This window comes from Eucalyptus grandis, chromosome 11 (genome assembly GCF_016545825.1).
Source record: "Eucalyptus grandis isolate ANBG69807.140 chromosome 11, ASM1654582v1, whole genome shotgun sequence".
Taxonomy (NCBI): Eukaryota; Viridiplantae; Streptophyta; class Magnoliopsida; order Myrtales; family Myrtaceae; genus Eucalyptus; species Eucalyptus grandis.
The window spans coordinates 32,222,369-32,246,399 of NC_052622.1; the positions used below are offsets into that span (position 1 = coordinate 32,222,369).

General features: G+C 40.0%; 3 protein-coding genes and 1 non-coding gene across 5 annotated transcripts; 1 reads left to right on the plus strand and 3 right to left on the minus strand.

Annotated features, from left to right (window-relative positions):
* Positions 1-1,513: 1,513 nt before the first annotated feature.
* LOC104426023 (transcription factor TCP5) lies at positions 1,514-3,601 on the plus strand. 2 transcript variants are annotated; one of them, XM_010038943.3, is made up of 3 exons: positions 1,514-1,746; positions 2,064-2,861; positions 2,988-3,601. In XM_010038943.3, exons 2-3 carry the CDS (start codon positions 2,102-2,104, stop codon positions 3,254-3,256), a joined length of 1,029 nt encoding a protein of 342 aa, XP_010037245.1. In that variant the 5' UTR covers positions 1,514-1,746; positions 2,064-2,101; the 3' UTR covers positions 3,257-3,601. The 2 variants fall into 2 exon arrangements, with proteins under 2 accessions (XP_010037245.1, XP_039161660.1); XM_039305726.1 differs by having other exon boundaries at positions 2,079-2,861.
* Positions 3,602-7,013: 3,412 nt separating this feature from the next.
* TRNAT-CGU lies at positions 7,014-7,085 on the minus strand. The gene has a single exon. It is a non-coding gene; the product is annotated as a tRNA-Thr (tRNA).
* Positions 7,086-7,318: 233 nt separating this feature from the next.
* Positions 7,319-12,340, minus strand: LOC104426025 (ABC transporter B family member 25). The gene is made up of 17 exons (XM_010038946.3): positions 11,821-12,340; positions 11,421-11,492; positions 11,297-11,332; positions 11,123-11,197; positions 10,891-11,015; positions 10,563-10,662; positions 10,254-10,425; positions 10,044-10,162; positions 9,662-9,772; positions 9,435-9,579; positions 9,164-9,296; positions 8,864-8,939; positions 8,719-8,784; positions 8,490-8,597; positions 8,217-8,324; positions 7,927-8,124; positions 7,319-7,792 (listed from the first exon to the last, which is right to left on the minus strand). The coding sequence occupies exons 1-17, from the start codon at positions 11,863-11,865 to the stop codon at positions 7,541-7,543; spliced, it is 1,941 nt and encodes a 646-aa protein (XP_010037248.2). The 5' UTR covers positions 11,866-12,340; the 3' UTR covers positions 7,319-7,540.
* A 6,436-nt stretch (positions 12,341-18,776) lies between these two features.
* LOC104426024 (ABC transporter B family member 25-like) lies at positions 18,777-23,510 on the minus strand. The gene is made up of 17 exons (XM_010038945.3): positions 23,381-23,510; positions 22,660-22,731; positions 22,536-22,571; positions 22,368-22,442; positions 22,136-22,260; positions 21,809-21,908; positions 21,504-21,675; positions 21,284-21,402; positions 20,902-21,012; positions 20,676-20,820; positions 20,406-20,538; positions 20,125-20,200; positions 19,980-20,045; positions 19,751-19,858; positions 19,459-19,566; positions 19,170-19,367; positions 18,777-19,031 (listed from the first exon to the last, which is right to left on the minus strand). The coding sequence occupies exons 1-17, from the start codon at positions 23,423-23,425 to the stop codon at positions 18,777-18,779; spliced, it is 1,944 nt and encodes a 647-aa protein (XP_010037247.2). The 5' UTR covers positions 23,426-23,510.
* Between the last annotated feature and the right edge of the window lie 521 nt (positions 23,511-24,031).

Below are 24,031 nucleotides of genomic sequence, written 5' to 3' on the forward strand. Positions count from 1 at the left end.
CTCTTCTGGGGCCGTGGAATTAGATAGAGATTGATGGTTATGTGTTCTTTGCTAGCACACGACTTTGCAATGTGTTCTCCTAAAAGGTGCCGTGAAACCGGAGTTAGATGTCAAGTTAAACAATCTTGTCTCGAATTTCGTGCTTCAACAATTAGGTCAAATTTTTGGGAGGGAATCTTAGTGAGAACTTGGGTAAAAGCCAAAAGTTTCGGGGTCACACAGTTCTTTTTCTCTGCGTCTCTACATTATTTCCTGCCCACTTTGCCTGTTGTTTCCTCTTCTTAAAAGGTATTCGACCAGTCGCTTTCTGGGGCGGAGTGAAATAACTTCATCCGTCAGAAATCCTCAAAAGGCCGAATCAAGAAGAAACTGAGCCCGCACATGAATTACCTCTTGGATTAGGGAAATTCTTAGGATCCGCATAAACACGCACGCAGACAGTTGGCGGTCTTAGTCTTAGAAGGTATCATCCTATATGGCCCTCAAATACAGGACTTAAAACTTCTCAATTTGATTTCATGACCGCTCTAGTAGTCGTGACTAACTCGTAAATTGCATAAATTTAGTGTATTCCCAGTAATGTTGTGCAGAAGATGATGGGAACCCGCTATTTACATTGGAACCGTATTCTAGGATTAAGGTTACCCTCTCAAGTAGTTGCGTTGGTGCCGAAACCATAAAGAGAAAAACTCCGTTCGTTCGTTTTGATGAATTTTTCATAAGCTGACCCGGAGGCTTCAAGATCATAGACTCTCTCTCTCTCTCTCTTCCAAACTAACCCCCCCCGCGGGGTTGGCTGAGCAAATGCATAGTTCAAGGGCTCAGAAGAAGACAAGTTTTAGGGTCAGCTCTACATTCAGAAAGCCTGCTGTTCCCTGCAGGTAAACTCTGTGAACCATGCAAACATAGCCGGGGTAAAGTAAGTTCAAAGGTAAAAGGAATAAAACCCTAAAAGATGGTTGGCTTCCCAATGAACTTAGACCAGCGAAAGAAGAAGAAGAAGAAGAAGAAGGAAACGGCTAATGAACTAATCCACCAGGGCCAGAACAATTATATAAAACAGATGGTTAAATCGAACGAATTGCACTAAGTCCAAATCTCACTGCCAGATACATGTGGTCTCTCTCCTCTGAGTGATGATGCTTTCAAACGGCCTTGCCTTTGGGTTCTTCCACAACATAATCAATGTGGTTGATACCAAATAGGTCAATGTCTACTGCGGCTGTTAATTGCCATAATCAATGAAAATTCAGCAGCCGAATCTACAACATTCTTTTGTAAACTTCTCGATGTTTTTGAGTTAGGGTTTTGGTAAGGCGCATAATGTGAAATCGACATCTACATGCATAAAGGTATCTACCATGTAATTTGTTGATAAAGGCGACAACCTTGTTCTTTGAATGGTCCCCAGTTTTATTAGATTTTGTGGTTCTGCTTGACGACGAACTCTTAACAGTAGATAAAACACGTGGACGCTAAAGTGCCTTACTTTTCCTTCTTCCATCACCAGAAACTTAGTTTCGCTGGTAAAAGATATTGCCCTAATGAACCCTCAATCCCAAGCACTTTTCTTTCAGCTTTCGCTAGATTGAGAGAACTTGTTAAAGAGAAGGATTTCATGGCATGACATTTCCTTCTCTAATACTGTTCCAGAACACGCCGATCTGTCACTTCATGCCTTTGATTCTTTGCCTGCAGAAGCACTGAAGTTCTTCTCTGGGCAATTGGTGTATACTGGATAATGAGGTAAATGATCATTCATTCTTACAAGAATTAGACGAGTGCTCCTTTTGTTTTCGTGGAGTTTTTCTTGCTCGCAAGGTTAAATCAAAGGAAAACCCTAGGTTAGACCCTTTCATAGGTTTTCCAAGTTGCCCTAAATTTCAGCCCAAGCTCCAGTTCAGGATCTTTTCTTCTTCTTCTTTTTTTTCTTTTTTTTTTCCAAGAACAAGTTGTGTTGTAACTGATCATACGATTAAATTTTTCATGTAGGAGAAAAATAGGAAAAAGGTAACAATTAAACTCCTATTAACTATAGAACTAACTATATGTCTTGGATTCAGCTAAACGTGTTGCAGCAAGAATATGAGACACAAGTGAGATGATCACCAGCTCAAGAGAAAAGAAAAGTGCTTTTCAAGCCAAGGAAGTAGGAGAGAAAGGCTGTAGTCAGATCTCAAAGGTGGCGCCGTCAAGTTCAAGTCGTTGGTCATTGGAACTTCGGAATAATCCAAGGGTTGTTCGCATCCCACGCACTTTTGGAGGTAAAGACAGGCACAGCAAAGTCCGCACTGTAAGGGGTTTGAGGGATCGGCGAATTAGGCTTTCTGCACCGGCTGCGGTTCAGTTGTATTACCTTCAAGATATTCTAGGTCTGACCCAACCGAGTAAGGTGATAGATTGGTTGATTGAGGCTGCGAGGCATGACATCGAAAAGCTTCCACCTCTCCAAATTCCTCAAGGATTCAGCGAAGTGATCAACCAACAATTGTTGTTTCCTCCGGAATCAATTAACTTCTTTGATGCAAGTCTTCCATTCACAAAGCATGGACTAATTAGTCCTAGTCTCACATTACTAGCTGGCAGCGCGAAAATGGAGGTCAATGAGGATTGTGTTTGGAGCGCAGATGATAGAACAAGGCTGAAGTCAAAGTACTATTGGGATGGGATCTCAAAGTTGAGTGAAAGAAGCAACGAGTTTGAAAGAGGGTGCTTTTCCGATAAGAGCAAGCAGATCGATCTGAATGTTCGAGAAAACCAAGAAGATATCAGTTCCTCTGGAACTGGGCTGGTCTCAGATCAAAATCTCCTTCCAATTGGCCTGCTGAACAATACCATTGGATACCGGCACTATATTCCTGGTAATTATTTGGAGCCCTCTTCCCACAATTTATCTTTATCCCCATTTGGAAGCTATGAATCAATATCACAAAGAGCAAACCTCCCCAACACCATTGACGCTTGTTTCTTTCCATCTTCGTCAATAGGTCTCAATTCGGAGGATCAATTTATTCTCAGTCCATCTAACATGACAGGCCCTTCTTCGATTCCTTCATGTTCACCGTGTTGGACTGGTGCTGGTCCTATTGATAATGAACACAGAAAAGTGAACCATTTCCCTTTGTTCAACTCAGGCTCACAATTGCCTAGCTTCACCCCGGCTTCGCTTAAACTTTATTATGATGCCCTTGAGACCAAATATTCTCTTCTTTCTCGAGATGAAAGCCAGGCAAATGACAACAATGGTAACTGTTGAAGTTAAGTGTTTGGATTCTCATGTCTTTTGATTGATATATTTACTCGGATAATGTTTCTTCAGCTTTTTGTTGCAGTTCTTCTATGGGAAGCACGCACTTTAAGCATAGATTTGGCAAGCCTGTTTTTGCAAATTAATTTTGTGTACTGCAGTCAAGACTGCAGTTTAAGCAGAAATTAAAAGATGTGCTATTGTAATAATTTCAATCCAAATAAGTCAATCAGTTCAAGTGTTTTTTTTTTTTTAATATATTATTTATTAGTATCCGGATCAGCTGGAACTTTCAGTTGTTGCATTTAATATCTCTAGTTCCATGTAAGCCTTTTTCTCCACGAGGGATGGTAATGCCTGTATCATGGAATTTGCAAGTCTCTTCATTAATCCTGTTTATGGTGCAAAATTTTGTGCAGTTAATTTAGGCGTTGGCTCTAAGTTTCAAGATGGGAACAAGTTAAACAGTGTAAAGCACAACTCGAGCTTTTATTTTCTCATACATTAACTAAGCCAAAGTACAGGTGACCAAGGTAATCATTTTTTGAAGTATAATTAACTTTAGGTGAAAGAACAAATTATCGCGGTGTTCATAGACTCCGATCATGGGAGAGCCATCTCATTCAATTATTAGTCCTATTGTCGTCTTGTAACGTCTAATTATGAGGAGCCTAATAACCGACTTGTTCATACTTTCATCAGATTTTAATAGCGCAACTCTATCTTGCTTAATTAGAAGTCAGCTAGCAGAATAACGGTAATTACGTGAATCAGCACTTCAGGAAGTTTGTAAAAGAACAACTTCATTGCTGGACAGGTTACATAAGATCATAGAATGCAGTTTCTACGGCAAATTGATTGAAAATATTAAAAGAAGCAAAGGCTAGAGGTCTAGCTAGTGTGGGCGATCAAGAATACTGCTGATAATCCGGCAAAAGTTGAATTACTCACTAGAACTAATTCTTAGAAATCATGTCCTCTAAACAACACTTGAAGTTTAGTGCATGATCTTGAAACAAACACGAATTCGCATGATCCTTAAATAAAAACCCTGCAGCTAGAGTTTTTGGAATGAAAAAAATGAAGATCCAGATAAGTACATGACACTGTAGCAGCACAGATAGAGGATCTTACGGGCTAAGTACACTATCAGTACCAAAACTTGTGTACGGCGCTTACTTTGGTGCAAAAACTTTATTTTGGAACACTTAAGTGCCAAATCGAAAGAAAAACAATCACTTTGATGTCACCGACGAAAGATTTCGACCAAAATAATTACATGGCTTTTATATATATATATATATATATATATATATATATATATATATATATTTTAAAAAAATCGACATGACTTTTAAACGACGTCGTTTTGTCATCCTAAGTGGATGGCCTCACAAAAACGACGCCACACAACTCATTTGGGGATTTTATTTATTTATTTATTATTATTTGGGGATTGAAATTAAGGTTTTTGTCCGATCCTTGCCCAATGCCGACCTAGCTCGCTCGACCGCCGTCGCTCAGCCTTCGTTGTAGTAGCACTGTGTCCCAATCTCCATAACATTTCACCAACTTCAACATCCTCAACGACTTGCGGTTGCACTTGAGCGCGAGTTTCGTGACCAAGTTGAATTGTGCGAAAAGCGCCAAGACTGCGTCCAACAGCTCCGAGTGGGCATGGAGGGTGAGCCTTTGGCGGCTCTAGCCTTTGATCGCAAGCTAGTGGTGGCACACGAGGGAGCACCGGCCTCGATCGCCGGAGCCTAGGTACTGGAAGACGCAAGCCAGGCACTCATCGGGGAGATCGGAGATGGAGAGGGAGAGATCGGGGGCGGCACACTCGTCGGTGACCTCCTCGAGCACCAGCCAGATCACGGCCTTCGACTTGGCCGCCAAGTGGCCATCGTCAGGGTCGGGTCGGGGTTAGAGCCGTAGCGAATGAGCGTGGGGGCCATTGAGGACGGCAACTGGCCCATCGACGGCGGACATGAAGGCGAGGGATGTGGGCGATTGAAGGGGGAGGAGGGAAGATTCAGGCAGCTTATTTTCTTTTTTTTGGGTGAAACCAGGCGACTTATTTTCTCTCTCTCAATTTGGGGATTTAGGGTTTTGAATTGGGAGAGAAACACCAAACGATATCATTTTGTTGTTTAAATGCTAATTGTACCCTCCGACAAGTCACATCAGCTTCAAAAATTAATTAAAAAGTGTCACTTCGGATTTTCGGCCAACTAGATCGGCGTTGGCACTAAAATGATCATTCTTAAAAAAATTTGATACTAAAGTGAGCGCTGTACATAAGTTTTGGCACTAATAATGTACTTACCCTGAATCTTCACAGTCAAATTGTCTAAAATAGATCCAAGAAAATTCAAAAAAGGGCAACACTAGAAGTAGTTTGGTGGTTAAGGAAGAAGCGTTTTTTTTTTTTTTTTTAATCAAGATAAATAGATGGCATGTACATAAAAAGACAGAAGAAAAGCTTGAGTCACTGTCATACCTAGGGATCCTTAAAAAATTAAATGAGCATTATCCCATAATTGTGAATGCAATGAGTCCAGATCCGGTTCAGACATAATTGTTGACAAGTTACAGTGCACGTGAATTTGTCAGAAAATTATTTTTTATATATAACCATACTATTTTTCTAATATGCTATGCATGATTACGAAACTCCAAAAATCGAAGTAGATAAAAACGGGAACGCGCTATTTTCATATCTTTTATGACTAAATTCGCCATTTTTTTAAAACTAAAAAGGCAAAATTAGCCTCAATCATTCGATAACAATTGAAAGTGGTAGCCTCAAATTTATTCACTTTCCTTCTTTTTTATTGTTTTTCCATTTTTATTTAGAATGTAGTTGCCATATCTAAACATTGCACATATTTTATATTTGTTTAATGTGGTTATCTCGTGCATATTAAAGACATTATTATTATTATTATTATTATTATTACTACTACTACTTTTAGATATTGCTTCAGTAAAATAAGTTTTATTGAAAAGAAAATTTTCGTGAATTTTAATTCTTTTTTACATTATCAAGCAAATTTATGGTTTAATTGTCTAGTAAAATCTAGAGATTAACATAGATAATTTTGTAAAACAAACTTATCTTCATAAACTTTTACTTTTGTTGTGCATGTCACCATCAACCCTTTGATATTTTCTCTAAAAGACTTCATGGATAATATTGTCAATCCAGAATAATAAGAATTGATTGGCATTTAAAAAATCATCTCTTATTTTATGAATGTTGTGATTTAATTACATTTCATCTTTAAAAGTTTCACATAGGAGAACATAACTAGGATTTTATTTTAGAAATTCTTTATAGAGGTTTTACTTTTTCATCGATCATCCCATTATATGTATATAAGCATAAAAGACAGCTAATAACAAAGAGTTTGACTATAATATACACAAAATATATGAAAGTTTATAAACAAGTGATTGCATCAAAAAAATGTTTATGTTAAAAATTTTATAGATCCTACTTGTTTATTAATCCACAAATTTTTCCTACAACCTTTAAAAAAAAAATTGGGTTTTTTGACAATCTCTTATCGGAAAAACTAATTTCTAATAAGTAATGTCTAATAATAAATTGAAAAGCATAGTACCTTTAATACAAATGGGATACTCACAAAAAAGAAAAAGAAAATGTGATATTCTAATGTCGCAAATACATCCTATATGTAGAAATAGAAATTAAAAAGAAAAGGGAAGGTAGATAAAAGTCAACAAAAATGGAAGGAAATAAAGCCCCCAGCGAGGATCGAACTCGCGACCTTTCGCTTACGAAGCGAACGCACTACCACTATGCTATGGAGGCTCAACGATTACCAATTTATATCCAACTATTTTTAATCAAAAATTATGATTTAAAAAAAAAAATTTCTTAAGTAATAGAGCGTCCGCATTGTGTTTTACGTCATCAGACATGAAGATGAAGTCACTTCTGCAGAAAGAAGGTGGCCTGGGCATTTTCTTTTTCTCTGTTTCTTGTTTCGTTTCGCACTTCGTTTTTGTTTTCATTCAAAATATCCACGGTGTAGTCGATGATCAGGAAACAAAAGGAGCAATTGTTATCAATAGCATCGTGTCGAATTACAGTTGACTTCGAGGTGAAAATCGAATCAGATTCGGCTCGTTAAAAATGATGCTTGAGGCTGGCACCTGATATGGGCCAAAGTTCACATCCATTATAAGCCAACAGGTGAAATTTTGAGCAGTTTGCGACGGGATCCGATGTACAAGTGAATCACCTACGACCACGCAGTGTGCAAACTACTGTTTCTCTGTAATATCGGTTCCATTGTCAACCGCCTCGATCGTCTTAATCTCGCTCTTGGCGCCTTGTAGCTGTCTCCGGACTAGTGCAGTGTAAACACCGTCTTTGCTGAGGAGATCCTCGTGAGGGCCTCTCTCGACTATCTGGCCATCGGAAATGACCGCCACCGTGTCGGCACTCTTCACTGTCGATAGGCGATGGGCTATCACCAGCACCGTCCTTCCCTTCATTAGAGAATCCATCGCGTCCTACATCATCGGAAGCCGATCGACCAATGAAGTGAAAATTTCTGTGTCTCGATCTCAAGTTACGATGTCGAACCTTAAAAACATATGCGAACTTAGAGAGAAAGATATTGCTCATATGTATGTCATGTGCTTACCTGAACCAGGTATTCACTTTCGGCATCGAGAGCACTTGTGGCTTCATCTAGCAGGAGAATCTTTGGGTTCATCAATAAGGCCCTCGCGATCGCTACTCTCTGTTTCTGACCGCCGGAAAGCCTCACTCCACGCTCTCCGACCATGGTTTGATATTTCTCCGGGAACTCCGATATGAACCCGTGGGCATTGGCCATTTTCTGCAAAATTCACATCATTATAATGACGAGTTTCGAAAGGTCAAAGTGTGTAGTGAGCCAACTATTTGTAAAGGGAGATATGTCAGTCTTACGGCTGCATTTTCCACGTCTTCGCTGCTGATTTTGCCATCAAAGCCATAGGCTATGTTCTCCTCTATGGAGCAGTTGAAAAGGACAGGCTCTTGGCTAACTATACTTATCTGCGAGCAAATTATTAGGATATCAGCACATATCTGTTAAAAAATAATGATACCAGGGATGCAACAATGGCATAATATGGTAACTATGGTACATCTGCATCTAAATTATGACTTTTATCACCGCTCATTGGACATGCGAATGCAAAAGATATAACGGACGAAGACCTTTCGGTGGAGATGTTCATGGGATACTTCTACCAATGGAATCCCATTTATCAGAATCTTCCCCTTGATAGGGTCATAAAACCTCTCAATCAAGCTTGCTATTGTGGTCTGCAGAGCATAAAGAAAAAGTTTAGTAATGCAGGTTGAACAGTATCACCTGGAAATTGTTATTACTCTGAAAGCGGCAAACTGGGCTCAAGAGATTAGGCTTCCCATAGGATGAACCTACCTTTCCACCTCCGCTAGGACCAACTAGAGCAACTTTTGAGCCCGGCTGCAGCTTTAATGTTATTCCCTGAATTTGCAGATGTATAATGTTCTTTACAGCAGCAAAATGCGAGATAGATCATACTATAAAACGAGAAATTCATTACCTTGAGCACCATGTGGCTGGGACGGGAAGGGTACGCAAACCACACATCGTCTAACTCCACCTCTCCATCTTGGTCCCTACAAGACAAAACACAGTTCATAGTGAGGCGTATCAGTCTGATATTTACATTAATTGCATGTTCTCACGCAAAATCTCTAGTAAATAAGATTAGTGGTACTTGACCTCCACCACCACATTCACATTGGCGTAGAAGATGCGACTTCCATTTTTATTTTCGGCTGTTTTTTAACATGAAATCTTGAAAGACTCCAATGGAGTAAGAGAGAATAGAGGAACTAACCCCAAGGGACACTTATCCCCTGACATAGGCATGGATGAAACACGGTCCAGAATCTGAAAGACCCGCCTGCTGGCTCCTGCAGCTTTCATTGCTACAGTGTACAACCCAGATAATCCAGAGACCGAGGATCCCACTGCAAGAACAAGCCTAAATTAGTCATATCGAGGAGTATCTGATATGTAAACTCAATTATCAACTCCTGAATCTTGAAAGACAACAGAAAACATAATTTTTATGTTGGAATTTTCAGCAAATAGACCAAGAGAAATACCGGTGAGGCTATAGAGAATGAAAGAGGTGAGAGCACCAGGTGACATATGACCCATGATGGTCAAATTGGCTCCATATATGACAACAACAATCACTGACAGTGTTGAGGCCGCATTTAGGCTTCCGAAGAAGATGCCAACAACCCTCTGTAGCAGAAAGACAGGTAAAATTAGTAGCTTTTGAGAGTGAGGAAAACTGGAGGGAGGGGAAGAACGAGGAGGAACTCACAGCTTGTTTGATTCCAAGGTTCAGTGTCTCATCAACTTTCTCGGAGTAGCGTGACACTTCATATCTTTCCTGGGCAAAGGATCTCACGGTGCGTATCGCACCAAAAGACTCCTACAATATTCTTTATATAAGCTTCCAACTTTCTCGAGTAGAAAGGTAGAACAAAATGATTATGCTTCATGTTTTTCAGAGTATTTCTACTCAAAGCACTAAAAATTCTACGGGTACATACAGATCACATAAAAAGCAAGATATGCAAGTCACTAGGGTAACTTTGGACATTAAGATCATCAGCACACGCCTATGGACTAAAAGAAGATCAATTGACAAATTTTAGCTGAACGAGCGGAATATCTAAATTCTTAATGCTAGCACGTCATACCTCAGCAATTGAGGAGGCTACAGCAGCCGCAGTTTGTGTTTTATGGGAAAGTTCGCGAAGAAAGCGGCCGAACTTACGAACAGCAACAGAAATAGCAGGCACAATGGCCAAAGCCAACACTGTAAGATAAACAGAAAGAATGGCACAATGTCAACCAGCAATCAGTGCATTTCTCTAAATATATTCATATGCACTTTAATAAACAATTACATGTCAGCTTCCAAGATGTGGTGAACATGAAGCCAAGGCCAATAAATGCAGTTGATAGATTTTTCAAGGCCTCGGACAGATTGGTGGTTGCAGCATTTTTTATAATCTGAGTATCCTCAGAAAGTCTGCTCAACAGCTCCCCTGTTCGAGTGACATCAAAGAATGCTATTTCCTACAAAAAATTAGCCACTTTAATTAATAAGTTGTGCACAGAACAATTAGAACAGTCGCCTTCCAATACATGAAGCTCTAGGTCTCCGCAACTACACTACATGTTATTCATACACTAAATCATTGGATGAGATATACCTGATTAATAAGGTGACTGAATAAGTTCTTTCTCAGTCTAGCAACGACTCGTTCACTAGCAGAGGAGAATAACCATGCTCGGAGTGCTGTGCAAACAGAACTGGAAGGTCGACAAAGAGAGAAGCCTCTATTAGGGGGAAAGTAATCTAAAATTGTAACCACCATAGAATCTCACTAATTGTCAGCTCAGAAGGGAACAGTTCAAAAACGTCATGATTTTCATCATAAGAGAACTTAGATTCTAACAAATTTGATCGTAATTTTGTCGCCATTAGGAGGCAAATTCTGCGCCAGAACGGTATATAATGAAGCGAGTGCAAGTCCTTACCCAGTCACAACAATTAAAAATATCTCCAGTATGGTTCTGTTGACAGCCTCCAGTGCTTCAGCTCTCTGTTCAGGTGATCTCATCTCTCTTGACACAATATCTATTATCATCCCACCAAATTTTGGCTGCGAAGAATGGTCAAACACATTTCAATTAATAGTCCAATTTCTCAAAATGTTTCTTGCAACATCAACGCTAGGACTCCAAAAGGGAGAGAGATTACAGAACCTACAATTAGTATGCTTGAAAGGGATGCAACCAAGAGAGCAATCGTAGCTATGATCAACTTCCCAGCATCGGGCTTTGCCTGTGAACCAATAGAATACCAGTATCTATTTAATTGTTGGATCAGCCCAAAGAGAGTACTCAAAGATCAAAGAACAGTTTAAGCATAAGGGAAATTTACCAGTGAGAGTACTCTGCCAAATCCCACATTTGCAGCCTAAGGAATTAATGAGAGGAAAATTGTATCATGAACTCGAATCTCATTAGATGTCAGTAAGAAAATATGAATAAGATGGCATTCTCACTGGTACAGCATCTCCATGTTCCAGGTCCGTCACATGACTGTTGATGAGAGAATCATCTCTCTTTCTTCCTCCCTGCAAAAGTTAATGTTCAACGCCAAGCAACAACAAATTAAAGGAAAAAAGAAAAGGGAACCCAATTTAGCTTAAAACCCATGCATGGAAATTTCTTCTAAACAGATTAAACTTGACTCCATAAACTGATTTAAACACCTCTTTCCTTAAGCAAAACTACCACAAAGATTCCACTCACTTCAGTATTCTAAAAGCACCATCTATTCAAAGTGGACAAACGCGCGTGGAATCTTTGAAGCCGAAAAGGTCCAAAAGAAAACTGAAAATTTGCCCAAGATCTTCATCAAATCACGAAAGAGAAAAGGAAATCCCAATTCGAAAAACATACTCCTCGTTGCAGCAACGGGGCTCTCTCGCTTCCGAAGCCGTGCATCCTTTTTGCCCTTCGACCAAGCAACGAGAATCAGTGCGAAACAACAAAAAAGCCCAAGGAAAGAAAAAAAAAAAGGTGGGTCTTCTTTCCCTCTCAAGATAAAGTTTTCGTTCGACTTGCACCCCAAGACGGGGAGGGAAACACGAATCAGAGGCGACGAAGACGGCGAGGAGACTCGCCCAGTTTTACAGTCGCGACGACTTGGAGAGGTCATTATTAATTGCCGGTAGCCCCCTAGTGACGGCGACTCTTTAACTTTTGGACGAAGGATTCTCCTGCCCTTCGCGTCTCTGTCAATTGGCTTCCGTCACCGCATGCATCAGGCTCCCTGTCATATCATCTGATCCGGGGATCTAGGCCAAAAGTGGCCACGGTAATTCCACCCTCCTCGGATCGACCGGTCGTTCTTGGAGCGTCTGATGAGCTGATCCACGTGCTCAGCAGCAAAGAAGGAACGAGAAGTCGAAACGTTTGGAGTTTCAAGAAACTATATCCATATGTTCACATTCATAGGCAATGCATAGGTATGTATCGGCGCACGTGCACGTATCATCATGGTGAGCTGACTGGCGGTTAAAGGTCGTTTTAACTCCCGCAGGTTTGTTCACACTTGCAAATAAAACGATGAGCTGCCAATACGTAAGTATTGTGCAAGTTTTGGAAATTTGGGATTAGAAAAAGAAGTCAAGATGTGAGAACTATAAGATTTAAGTTAGTTGAAAAACAAAAGAACAAAAGTCACCAATTGCCGAATACACCAATCTTTTATTATTAAGTAACGATAGACATTTGGTAAGTATAGTTAAGATAATGCTTAAGGCCGGCACCTGATATAGGCCAAAGTTCAGATCCATTATAAGCTAACAGGTGAAATTCGAGTAGCTTGCGACAGCATCCGATGTACACATGAATCAGTTGTAATTATGGTTAATGGATCAACGAATGCCAATAAATTAAGATACGTCTTTTCTATTCACGTATCTCTTTTTGGATTCATGAATTCCTTAAACTTTTCTGTTCACGTATCTATTGAATTCATGAATTTCCTAGATCCATGTATCTTTTAATTTATGTATTTATTGAGTTCACGAATCTTTGAATTCACGTATCTCCTGGATTCGTGAATATCTTGAATTCATGTATCTCTTGATTCATGAATTTCGTGGATACATGCGTCTATTTAATTCATGTATCTCTTCTGTACATGAACTAAAAATATCTATAAATAGATGGGAGCATAGAGCTTCATAATGGTTTTTTGGTTTTTCCGACTCGATTCCAAAAAGGCTCGATACACTTTTCTACTCTTCCGAATTTTCCGAGTGTCTTTGGTTCAATTGAACGGTTCGACCGAGTCCTGTTTGCATAGTGCTAATCCAAACAGTTCGAGGTGTTGTATCTTGGGAGGCATAGTTCGTGAATCATGGAGCACCATTGGCGGGAACTAATTGCCTTAAGGAGATTCGGATATCCGTACCTCACCTCCAATTTCATGTTCTGATTGCAACAAACAGTTTGTGTTTTCTTTTGGATTATATTCCAACAATCTTAAGGCAATTATTCACTCACTTGTTTGTTGTTCTTGTCGATTATTGAGATGGCTGGAAACAACCAAGTGCCATTCAATGTCCCGAATGTTTCGGAGACGTTCCTATGGTCGATTCGACCGATGCTATGGAAGATGTTCAACCTCGTGGTCTGAATTTGTAGCAGCCAATGCTACGGGCCATTGGGCTAACACCAATTTGGTGGTGCGGGTACAAGTCATACGACCGTATACCCGGATCAAGTTTTTCAGAATGATAGGCCAAATGGCTTTTGGCTCAAGCTTTCGGAGGGATGGTTCAACGAACCTTGCCTACAAAAGGATGGCACGCCTCCTAAATTTACCGGAGTGGGCTTTAAACAAAGCTGTACTTCTATTTGACCATGCTCAATCCGACGAAATATTTATCGGAGGTGTGCCCGATAATTAGTCCAAATGAGCAAGATGTCACGACGCTCGGTGCGTTGGAGACTTGGAAGCATGGGGACTTCTTATGCCGAAATTATATCCTTAACTGTTTAGTGAATTCTCTTTATAATGTTTATTGTAATATTGAATCTGCTAAAATGCTTATGGGAGTCCTTAGAGAAAAATACAAAACCGAGGATGCTGGCACCAAGAAATTTGTGGTTGCCAAATTCTTGGACTACAAGATGGTGGATTCTAAATCTCATGAGTCGTTCAAGAATTGCAATTAATTTTGAGTGACATCTCGGCTGAGGGAATGATACTTAGTGAATCATTCCAAGTGGCAGCCATGATTGAGAAACTACCTCCGGCTGGTCCGACTTCAAAATTATTTGAAGCACAAACGTAAGGAGATGAGCCTTGAAGATCTCATTTTGCGCCTTAGGATCGAGGAAGACAATAGAAGGAGTGCGAATCCTTCTTCTAAGCCAAAGGCCAACGTTGTGGAATCTTCCAAATCCAAGCAAGATAGAAAAGGAAGATGTCTTTTCAAGGAAAAGGCAAGCAAAAGGAGCAGTTCCTAAATTCCAAGGAACGTGTTTTATATGCAACAAGCCCGGCCATCGTACTAAGGATTGCAAGAAGCGCCCGAAAAAGGCAAGAACGAAGGTGCAACCCAGCAACTCGAATTTGACAGAGCATGACAATATTGAGAGACTGGTCACTGTGGTAATGTCTCAAGCATCTCTGGTGTCGAACACTAATGGTTGGTGGCTAGACACGGGTGCCACAAATCACATCTGTGGCAGATAAACACATGTTCTCATCTTATGAGAAGGCTGAAGAAGATGAGAAGCTTTATATGGCTAACTCGCATCAAAAAGATCGCCGGAAGAGGAAAGGCGATCCCGAAGTTTACATCTCGCAAGGAGGTCGCCCGCCGAATGTGCCGCATGTACCGTATATTCGGAAAAATCTAATTTCTGGCCCTATACTTGTCAAGAAGGGTTTCAAAGTTGTATTTGAATCGACAAGTTTGTACTTTCAAAAGGAGGGATGTATGTGGGGAAAGGGTACTTATGTAATGACCCGTTTAAGGCCAATGTGACTGTCATTGATGTAAACTCAAAGTATGTGTACCCAAAGACTATTAATAAAGAAAAGTCTTCGCTTACACCGTTGTGTCTCCTTATCTATGGCATGGTAGATTAGGACATGTAAACTATGGTACAATGAAGAGAATAGCAAACTTGGGGTTAATTCCAAGATTTGAGTTGGATGCCCATTACAAGTGTGAGACCTGTGTTGAGGCCAAGTTTGCCAAGAAACCTTTCAAATCCATTGAAAGAACAAGTGAACCTCTACAATTAATCCATAGTGATCTATGTGATTTAAAGTTTGTAGAAAGTAGAGGTGGAAAGAAGTACTTCATCACATTTGTGGATGATTGTACTAGATTTTGCTATGTTTATTTACTAACTAGCAAAGATGAGACTATGAGCATGTTTGTCAAGTATAAAACTGAAGTTGAAAATCAACTTGATAAACGAATCAAAGTGCTTAGGTCTCGATAGAGGAGGAGAATACAGCTCAATCAATTTGAAAGAGTTTTGTGCTAGTCATGGAATAATTCTCCAAACGATCGCACCTTATACTCCACAACAAAATGGAGTTGCTGAACGATTGAACAGACACTAAAGGAGATGGCTAACGCCATTCTTTTGAGTTCAGTTTACCTCGAACTTGTGGGGAGCAGCTTTAACTGCAAATTATATTCTTAATAAAATACCCCACAAAAAGACAGGTAAAACTCCATACGAGTTATGGAATGGAAAGTTGCCATCCTACAATTTTCTAAAAGTGTGGGGGTGCTTGGCCAAGGTGGCGATTCCTCCTCCGAAACAAACTCGGTTGGGACCTAAAACGGTGGATTGCATATTCATCGGTTATGCTCAAAATAGTAGCGCATATAGATTTTTGGTTCATAAATCTGAAAATGCGGAAATTCATGTCAATACAATCCTAGAATCAAGGGATGCTGAATTTTTTGAGGATATATATCCTGCAAAAAGAAATCAAGGAGAACTTTCTCGAAAAGGCTTAGAGAATCGAATCGAGAATGATGAAGTTGTGGCTAAAGAAGCCGAACTTCGAAGGAGTAAAAGGTCTCGAATCGAAAATCTTTCGGACCTGATTTTCTAACATACATGTTAGAAGGTGAGCCCCAAACATATAAAGAGGCAATGTCATCTCCGGATGCTCCTTTCTCGAAAGAAGTCGACAATGAAATCCATTCTATCCTAAGTAACCATACTTGGGAATTGGTTGATCTTCCACCGAAATAAACCAATTGGATGTAAATGGATTTTCAAGAAAAACTAAAAGCTGATGGTTCCATTGATAAGTACAAAGCTCGGCTTGTAGCCAAAGGGTTTAGACAAAAAGAGGGTCTTGACTACTTTGATACTTATTCACCTGTCACAAGAATAACATCAAGAAGGATGTTGATTGCTATAGCTTCGCTATACAATTTGCAAATACATCAAATGGATGTGAAAAACGCATTCTTAAATGGTGATCTCGACGAGGAGATTTATATGGAACAACCCGAAGGGTTCAAGGTCAAAGGACAAGAACACAAAGTGTGTAGACTTGTCAAATCATTGTATGGACTTAAACAAGCTCCTAAGCAATGGCATGAGAAATTTGACCGGGTAATGATTCAAAATGGGTATAGAATCAATGAGTGTGACAAATGTGTGTACACTAAATCCACTACAGTTGGATATGTACTTATTTGTCTATATGTTGATGACTTGTTAATTTTTGGAGATAACATTGAGGTCATCAAAATCACCAAGAACATTCTCAAGAAGAACTTTGAGATGAAAGATTTAGGTGTTGCAGATATAGAGACGGCATCAAAATTCTAAGGAATTCGATGGCTTAGGTTTAACACAATCTCATTACATTGAAAAGGTATTTGAGAGATTTAAAGGATTCGGCATTAAAGATGCAAAAAAATCCTTTTCTTCCACACCTAACTTTAAGAAAGAACACTGAAATAGTGTTAGACAGCTAGAATACTCTCAAGTAATCGGCATCATGTATATCATGAATTGCACTAGACCTGATATTGCGTACTCGAAGCAAACCGAGTAGATATACTAGTAACCCAGTCATGAGCATTGGAATGCTTTGATGAGAGTATTAGGATATTTGAAAAGGACAAAAGACTATGTTCTACAATATGGCAAATATCCAGCTGTTTTGGAAGGTTATTGTGATGCAACCGGATTTCGATTCTGATGAATCGAAATCGACTAGCGGATATGTGTTCACGCTAGGAGGTGCTGCAAATTGTCATGGAAATCCTCTAAACAAACTATAATAACACGCTCTACAATGGAATCGAGTTTGTTGCTTTGGATAAAGTCTGAAGAAGCGTAATGGCTTCGACATTTTTTAGAAGATGTTCCAATGTGGCCAAAACCTATGCATGCAATTTGCATACACCGTGACAATCAAGCGGCAATTGCAAGGGCACATAATGTGATTTATAACGGTAAGTCTAGACATATTCGTCGTAGACATAACACCGTAAGGCAGTTGCTCTCAAATGGAATAATTTCTTTAGGCTTTGTAAAGTCAAAGGAAAATATTATGGATCCGCCGACAAAAGGTTTGTCAAAAGAGCAGATAAACTAGCATCGAGGGGAATGGGTTTAAGAGCCTTAACCCAATAAAGAGATTCCAGGTGGAAACCTAACCTATGCGATTGGAGATCCCATGGTCTAGGTTCAATAGGACAACGCAAATTTTGAAACTCTATTGTCAAGACTGTCTACCATTCCTATGATGCAACAAAGTGCTTTCCTACAAATAAGCGTTATTAAGGGTACGCTATGCGTTTAATGATTCCTATAACTTGGAATATAACATCCAAGTCCAAGTGAGATATGGTAGGATGTCTTTAATAGGAATGCACCTATATGCGTGAGCTGGCCGACTCTATGAAAATCTTTAAAGGCTAGATTTTCTAAAGCACGCATGAATCCCGAGAGGTTCAAGGCCGAAAGAATGAACACAACCGAGAACCAATCTTGAATTGGAAATACTCCGTGTGAGGTTTATTGTTTAGGCTTACACAAACAACTGGCGATTCAAGGCTTAGTCCATCGACTAGTTAAGTAAGTCCGATAAGCTTTCACTAAAGAAGGTTCAAAGAGAAATCTACCTATCTTGATGCGGTTTATTTCAACAGGCATGCTCAGATTCCTTCAAGTCAAAAATGTTTTGTTGATCCATTAATTTGGGAGATTGTTGTAATTATGGTTAATGGATCAACGAATGCCAATAAATTAATATACGTCTTTTCTATTCACGTATCTCTTTTTGGATTCATGAATTCCTTAAACTTTTCTATTCACGTATCTATTGAATTCATGAATTTCCTAGATCCATGTATCTTTTAATTTATGTATTTATTGAGTTCACGAATCTCTTGAATTCGCGTATCTCTGGATTCGTGAATATCTTGAATTCATGTATCTCTTGATTCATGAATTTCGTGGATACATGCGTCTATTTAATTCATGTATCTCTTCGTACATGAACTAAAAATATCTATAAATAGATGGGAGCATAGAGCTTCATAATGGTTTTTTGGTTTTTCCGACTCGATTCCAAAAAGGCTCTGATACACTTTTCTACTCTTCTGAATTTTCTGAGTGTGCTGGTTCAATTGAACGGTTCGACTGAGTCCTGTTTGCATAGTGCTAATCCAAACAGGTTCGAGATGTTGTATCTTGGGAGGCATAGTTCGTGAATCTGTGGAGCACCATTAGCGAGAACTAATTGCCTTAAGGAGATTCGGATATCCGTACCTCATCTCCAATTTCATGTTCTGATTGCAACAAACAGTTTGTGTTTTCTTTTGGATTATATTCCAACAGAATCACCTACAGCTATAGGCAGTTCCATTATCATTATCAGCCGCCTCCATTGTCTTAATCTCGCTCTTGGCGCCTTGTAGCTGTCTCCGGACTAGTGCAGTGTAAACACCGTCTTTGCTGAGGAGATCTTCGTGAGTTCCTCTCTCGACTATCTGGCCATCGGAAACGACCGCCACTATGTCGGCACTCTTCACTGTCGATAGCCGATGGGCTATCACCAGCACAGTCCTTCCTTTCATTAGAGAATCCAACGCGTCCTACATCATCGGAAGCCAATCAACCAATGAAGTGAAAATTCTCACGTCTCGATCTCGAATTAGGATAGAATAACCAACTTTAAAAACATATGCAAACTTGAAGAGAACGATACTACTCTTATATATGTCATGTGTTACCTGAACCAGGTATTCACTTTCTGCGTCGAGAGCACTTGTGGCTTCATCTAGCAGGAGAATCTTTGGGTTCATTAATAAGGCCCTCGCGATTGCTACTCTCTGTTTTTGACCGCCGGAGAGCCTCACCCCGCGTTCTCCGACAATGGTTTGATATTTCTCCGGGAACTCTGATATGAACCCATGGGCATTGGCCATTTTCTGCAAAATTGACATCATTATAATGATGAGTTTCGAAAGGTCAAAGTGTGTAGTGACCCAACTCTTGTCAAGGGAGATATGTCAGTCTTACGGCTGCATTTTCCACGTCTTCGATGCTGATTTTGCCATCAAAGCCATAGGCTATGTTCTCCTCTATGGAGCAGTTGAAAAGGACAGGCTCTTGGCTAACTATACTTATCTGCGAGCAAATTATCAGGATAGCAGCACACGTCAGTAAAAAATAACCATGCAGTGGACGCAACAATGGCATAATATGGTAACTATGGTAATCTGCATCCAAAAAAAAAGAAAAGAAAAGGGATTTATGACTCGAACTACTGCCCACTGGACATGCAAATGCAGAAGATCTAACAGATGATGACCTTTCGGTGCAGATGTTCATGGGATACTTCTACCAAAGGAACCCCATTTATCAGAATCTTCCCCTTGACAGGGTCATAAAACCTCTCAATCAAGCTTGCTATTGTGGTCTGCAGAGCATGTAGAAAAAGTTAGTATTGCAGGTTGAACACTATCACCTGGAAATTGTTATTACTCTGAGAGCGGCAAACTGGGTTTTGAGAGATAATACTTCCCGTAGGATGAACCTACCTTTCCACCTCCACTAGGACCAACTAGAGCAACTTTCGAGCCCGGCTGCAGCTTTAATGTTATTCCCTGAAATTTGCAGATGTACAATGTTCTTTGCAGCAGCAAAACAAGAGTAGATCATACTATAAATCGAGAAATTCATTACCTTGAGCACCATATGGCTGGGACGAGAAGGGTACGCAAACCACACATCATCTAACTCCACCTCTCCATCTTGGTCCCTACAAGACAAAACACAGTTCATAGTGTGGCGTATCTTGCATGTTCTCACGCAAAATCTCTAGTAAGTAAGATTTGTGGTACTTGACTTCCACCACCAGATTCACATTGGCGCAGAAGATGAAACTTACATTTTTATTTTCCGCTGTTTTTTAACAAGAAATCTCGAAAGACTCCGATAGAGTAAGAGAAAATAGAGGAACTAACCCCAAAGGACACTTATCCCCTGACTTAGGCATGGATGGAACGCGGTCCAGAATCTGAAAGACCCGCCGGCTGGCTCCTGCAGCTTTCATTGCTCCAGTGTACGACCCAGATAATCCAGAGATCGAGGATCCCACTGCAAGAACAAGCCTAAATTAGACATACTGAGGAGTATCTGATATGTAAACTCAACGATCAACCCTGAATCTTGAAAGACAACAGAAACAATAATTTACATGTTGGAATTTTTAGCAAATAGACCAAGGGAAATACCGGTGAGGCTATAGAGAATGAAAGAGGTGAGAGCACCGGGCGACATATGACCCATAATGGTCAAATTGGCTCCGTATATGACAACGACAATCACTGCCAGTGTTGAGGCCGCATTTAGGCTTCCGAAGAAGATCCCAACAAGCCTCTGTAGCTCATAGACAGGTAAAATTGGAAGCCGTTGACAGTGAGGAAAACTGGAGGGAGGGAAGAACGAGGAGGAACTCACAGCTTGTTTGATTCCAAGGTTCAGTGTCTCATCAACTTTCTCGGAGTAGCGTGACACCTCAAATCCTTCTTGGCCAAAGGATCTCACTGTGCGTATTGCACCGAAAGACTCCTACAATATTCTGTATATAAGCTTCCAACTTTCTCAAGTAGAAAGGTAGAACATAATGAATATGCTTCATGTTTTTCAGAGTATTTCTACTTGAAGCACCAAAAATTCTACAGGTACATACAGCATCATATACAAAGCAAGATATGCAAGTCGCTAGGGTTACTTTGGAGATTAAGATAATCAGCAGATGCCTACAGACAAAAGATGATTGATTGACAAATTTTAGCTGATTGAGTGGAATATCTAAATTTTTAATGTTAGCACGCCATACCTCAGCAATTGAGGAAGCTACAGCAGCTGCAGCTTGTATTTCATTGGAAAGTTCGCGAAGAAAGTGGCCGAACTTACGTATAGCAACAAAAATAGTAGGCACAACGGCCAACGCCAACACTGTGAGATAAACAGAAACAATGGCACAATAGCAACCAGCAATCAGTGCATTTCTCTAAATATATTCAAATTCTCTAAATGCACTTTAATGAACAAATTACATGTCAGCTTCCAAGATGTGGCAAACATGAAGCCAAGGCCAATAAATGCAGTTGATAGATTTATCAAGGCCTGGGACAGATTGTTGGTTGCAGCATCTTTTATAATCTGACTATCCTCGGAAAGTCTGCTCAACAGCTCCCCTGTTTGAGTGACATCATAGAATGCTATTTCCTACAAAAGATTAGCCATTGTAATTAATAATTTGTGCACAGAGCAATTAGAACACAATTGCCTTCCTATACATGAAGATCTAGGTCTCTGCACTACATGGTGTTCATGCACCAAATCATTGGATGAGATATACCTGATGAATAAGGTGACTGAATAAGTTCTTTCTCAATCTAGCAACGACCCGTTCACTAGCAGAGGTAAACAACCATGCTTGGACTGCCACACAAACAGAACTGGAAGGTCGACAAAGAGAGAAGCCTCTATTAGGGGGAAAGTAATCTGAATTGTAGCCACTGTAGAATCTCACTAATTGTCAGCGTAAAAGGAAACAGTTCAAAAACATCCTGATTTTCATCATAAGAGAACTTAGATTCTAACAAATTTGCTTGTAATTTTGTTACCACTAGGAGGCAAATTCTGCGCCAGAATGGGAGATAATGAAGTGAGTGCAAGTCCTTACCCAGTCACAACAATTAAAAATATCTCCAGTATGGTTCTGTTGACAGCCTCCAGCGCTTCAGCTCTCTGTTCAGGTGATCTCATCTCTCTTGACACAATATCTATTATCTTCCCACCAAAATTTGGCTGCGAAAAATGGTCCAACACATTTCAATCTATACTCCAATTTCTCAAAAAATTTCTTGCAACATCAACGCTAGAACTCCAAAAGGGAGAGAGATGAGAGAACCAACAATTAGTATGCTTGAAAAGGATTCAACCAAGAGAGCAATCGTAGCAACGATCAACTTCCCAGCATCAGGCTTTGCCTGTGAACCAATAAAATGCCATTATTTATTTAATTGTTGGATCTGCCCAAAGTGAGTACTCAAAGATCAAAGAACAGTTTAAAATGCACTTACTAGTGAGAATACTCTGCCAAATCCCACATTTGCAGCCTAAGGAATCACCAAGAGGAAAATTGTATCATGAACTCAAATCTTATTAGATTTCAGTAAGAAAATATGAACAAGATGGCATTCTCACCGGTACGGCATTTCCGTGTTCCAGGTCCATCACATGACTATTGATGAGAGTATCATCTTTCTTTCTTCCTCTCTGCAATAAAATAAAAAATAATCGCATCATACTACCAAAAGTACAAATATACAGACATTAAAAGGGAATGAAGATGAAAAGTACACTATCAAGTCTTTCTTTTACAATTTAACCAACAGGGCAAAAGCACCCAAGAACACTTCTCAAACAATTCTTAAGCTTTCACGAACTGCACATTTAACCAAGACTCGACTGCTAGATGGCCTAGGCTAGAATTTTCTTGAATCTGCTCATGGACTGATCACTGAAACCCAAGTGAATTCGCTCTTTCCATCACTCTTTTTCAGTGGAAACGCAGGGTAAAAGTAAATGTTTAACAGCACGCAACAACAAATTAAAGGGGGAAAGAAAAAGGAACCCAGTTTAGCTTAAAACCCATGCATGGAAATTTCTTCCAAACAGATTGGACTTGACTCCTTAAACTCATTAAAACATATCTTTCCTTAGGCGATACTACCACAAAGATTCCTCTCACTTCAGTATTCGAAAAGCTCTATCTATTCAAAGCGGACAAACACACGTATAATCGAATCAACTCCAAGAAATTCCAAATTCGAACCCCAAAAAGTCCAAAAGAAAACTGAAGTCTTGCCCAAGATCTTCATCAAAATTACGAAGAGAAAAGGAAATCCCAATTCGGAAGACATACTCCTCGTTGCAGCAACGGGACTCTCTCGCTTCCGCCGCCCTGCATTGTTCTTGCCCTTCGACCAAGTAACAAGAATCAGTACGCAACAACAAGAAAGCCCAAGGGAAGAAAAACGGTGGTGGGTCGTCTTCTTTTCCTCTCAACATAAAACTTTCACTTGACGTATGCCCCAAGACGAGAGGGAAACACCAATCAGAGGCGACCAAGACGGAGAGAGAGACTTGCCCAGTTATGCACTCGCGATGACTTTGAAAGGTCATTGTTAATTGTATCGTCTTCCCGTAGTGCCGGCGGCTCTGAACTTTCTCGGTTGGTTTCCGCGACTCTGTGGATTGGCTTCCGTTGGCGCATGCATCAGGCTCGCTGTCATATCTTTTGATCCGAGGATCGTAGCCGAAAAGTGGCCACAAGAATTCCACCCTCCTTGGATCGACTGGTTCTTCTTTCTGGCAGTGTACGATGAGCTGATTCACGTACTCAGCAGCAAAGAAGAAACGACAAGTCGGAAACGTTTGAAGTTCCAAGAATCTATAATTCATGCAGACGCGCATGCACGTTGGGCGACTCGTGGAAAAAACGTTTTATTGTTATTTTCTCTCCAAAGCTTACAACATTGTTCGATTTTTAGAAAATTAAAAATAAATTATATAC

Coding starts and splice junctions, on each gene's coding strand:
- LOC104426023 (XM_010038943.3), top strand. CDS start 2,102: ATGATCACCAGCTCAAGAGAAAAGAAAAGTGCTTTTCAAGCCAAGGAA. Junction 2,862..2,987: donor ATACCGGCACTATATTCCTG/GTAATTATTTGG, acceptor CTTCGTCAATAG/GTCTCAATTCGGAGGATCAA.
- LOC104426024 (XM_010038945.3), bottom strand. CDS start 23,425: ATGCAGGGCGGCGGAAGCGAGAGAGTCCCGTTGCTGCAACGAGGA. Junction 22,261..22,367: donor CCTTTTCAAGCATACTAATT/GTTGGTTCTCTC, acceptor CATTTTTCGCAG/CCAAATTTTGGTGGGAAGAT. Junction 20,046..20,124: donor CCAGCCATATGGTGCTCAAG/GTAATGAATTTC, acceptor TGCAAATTTCAG/GGAATAACATTAAAGCTGCA.
- LOC104426025 (XM_010038946.3), bottom strand. CDS start 11,865: ATGCACGGCTTCGGAAGCGAGAGAGCCCCGTTGCTGCAACGAGGA. Junction 11,493..11,820: donor CCCCGTTGCTGCAACGAGGA/GTATGTTTTTCG, acceptor TAACTTTTGCAG/GGAGGAAGAAAGAGAGATGA. Junction 11,016..11,122: donor CCCTTTCAAGCATACTAATT/GTAGGTTCTGTA, acceptor CATTCTTCGCAG/CCAAAATTTGGTGGGATGAT.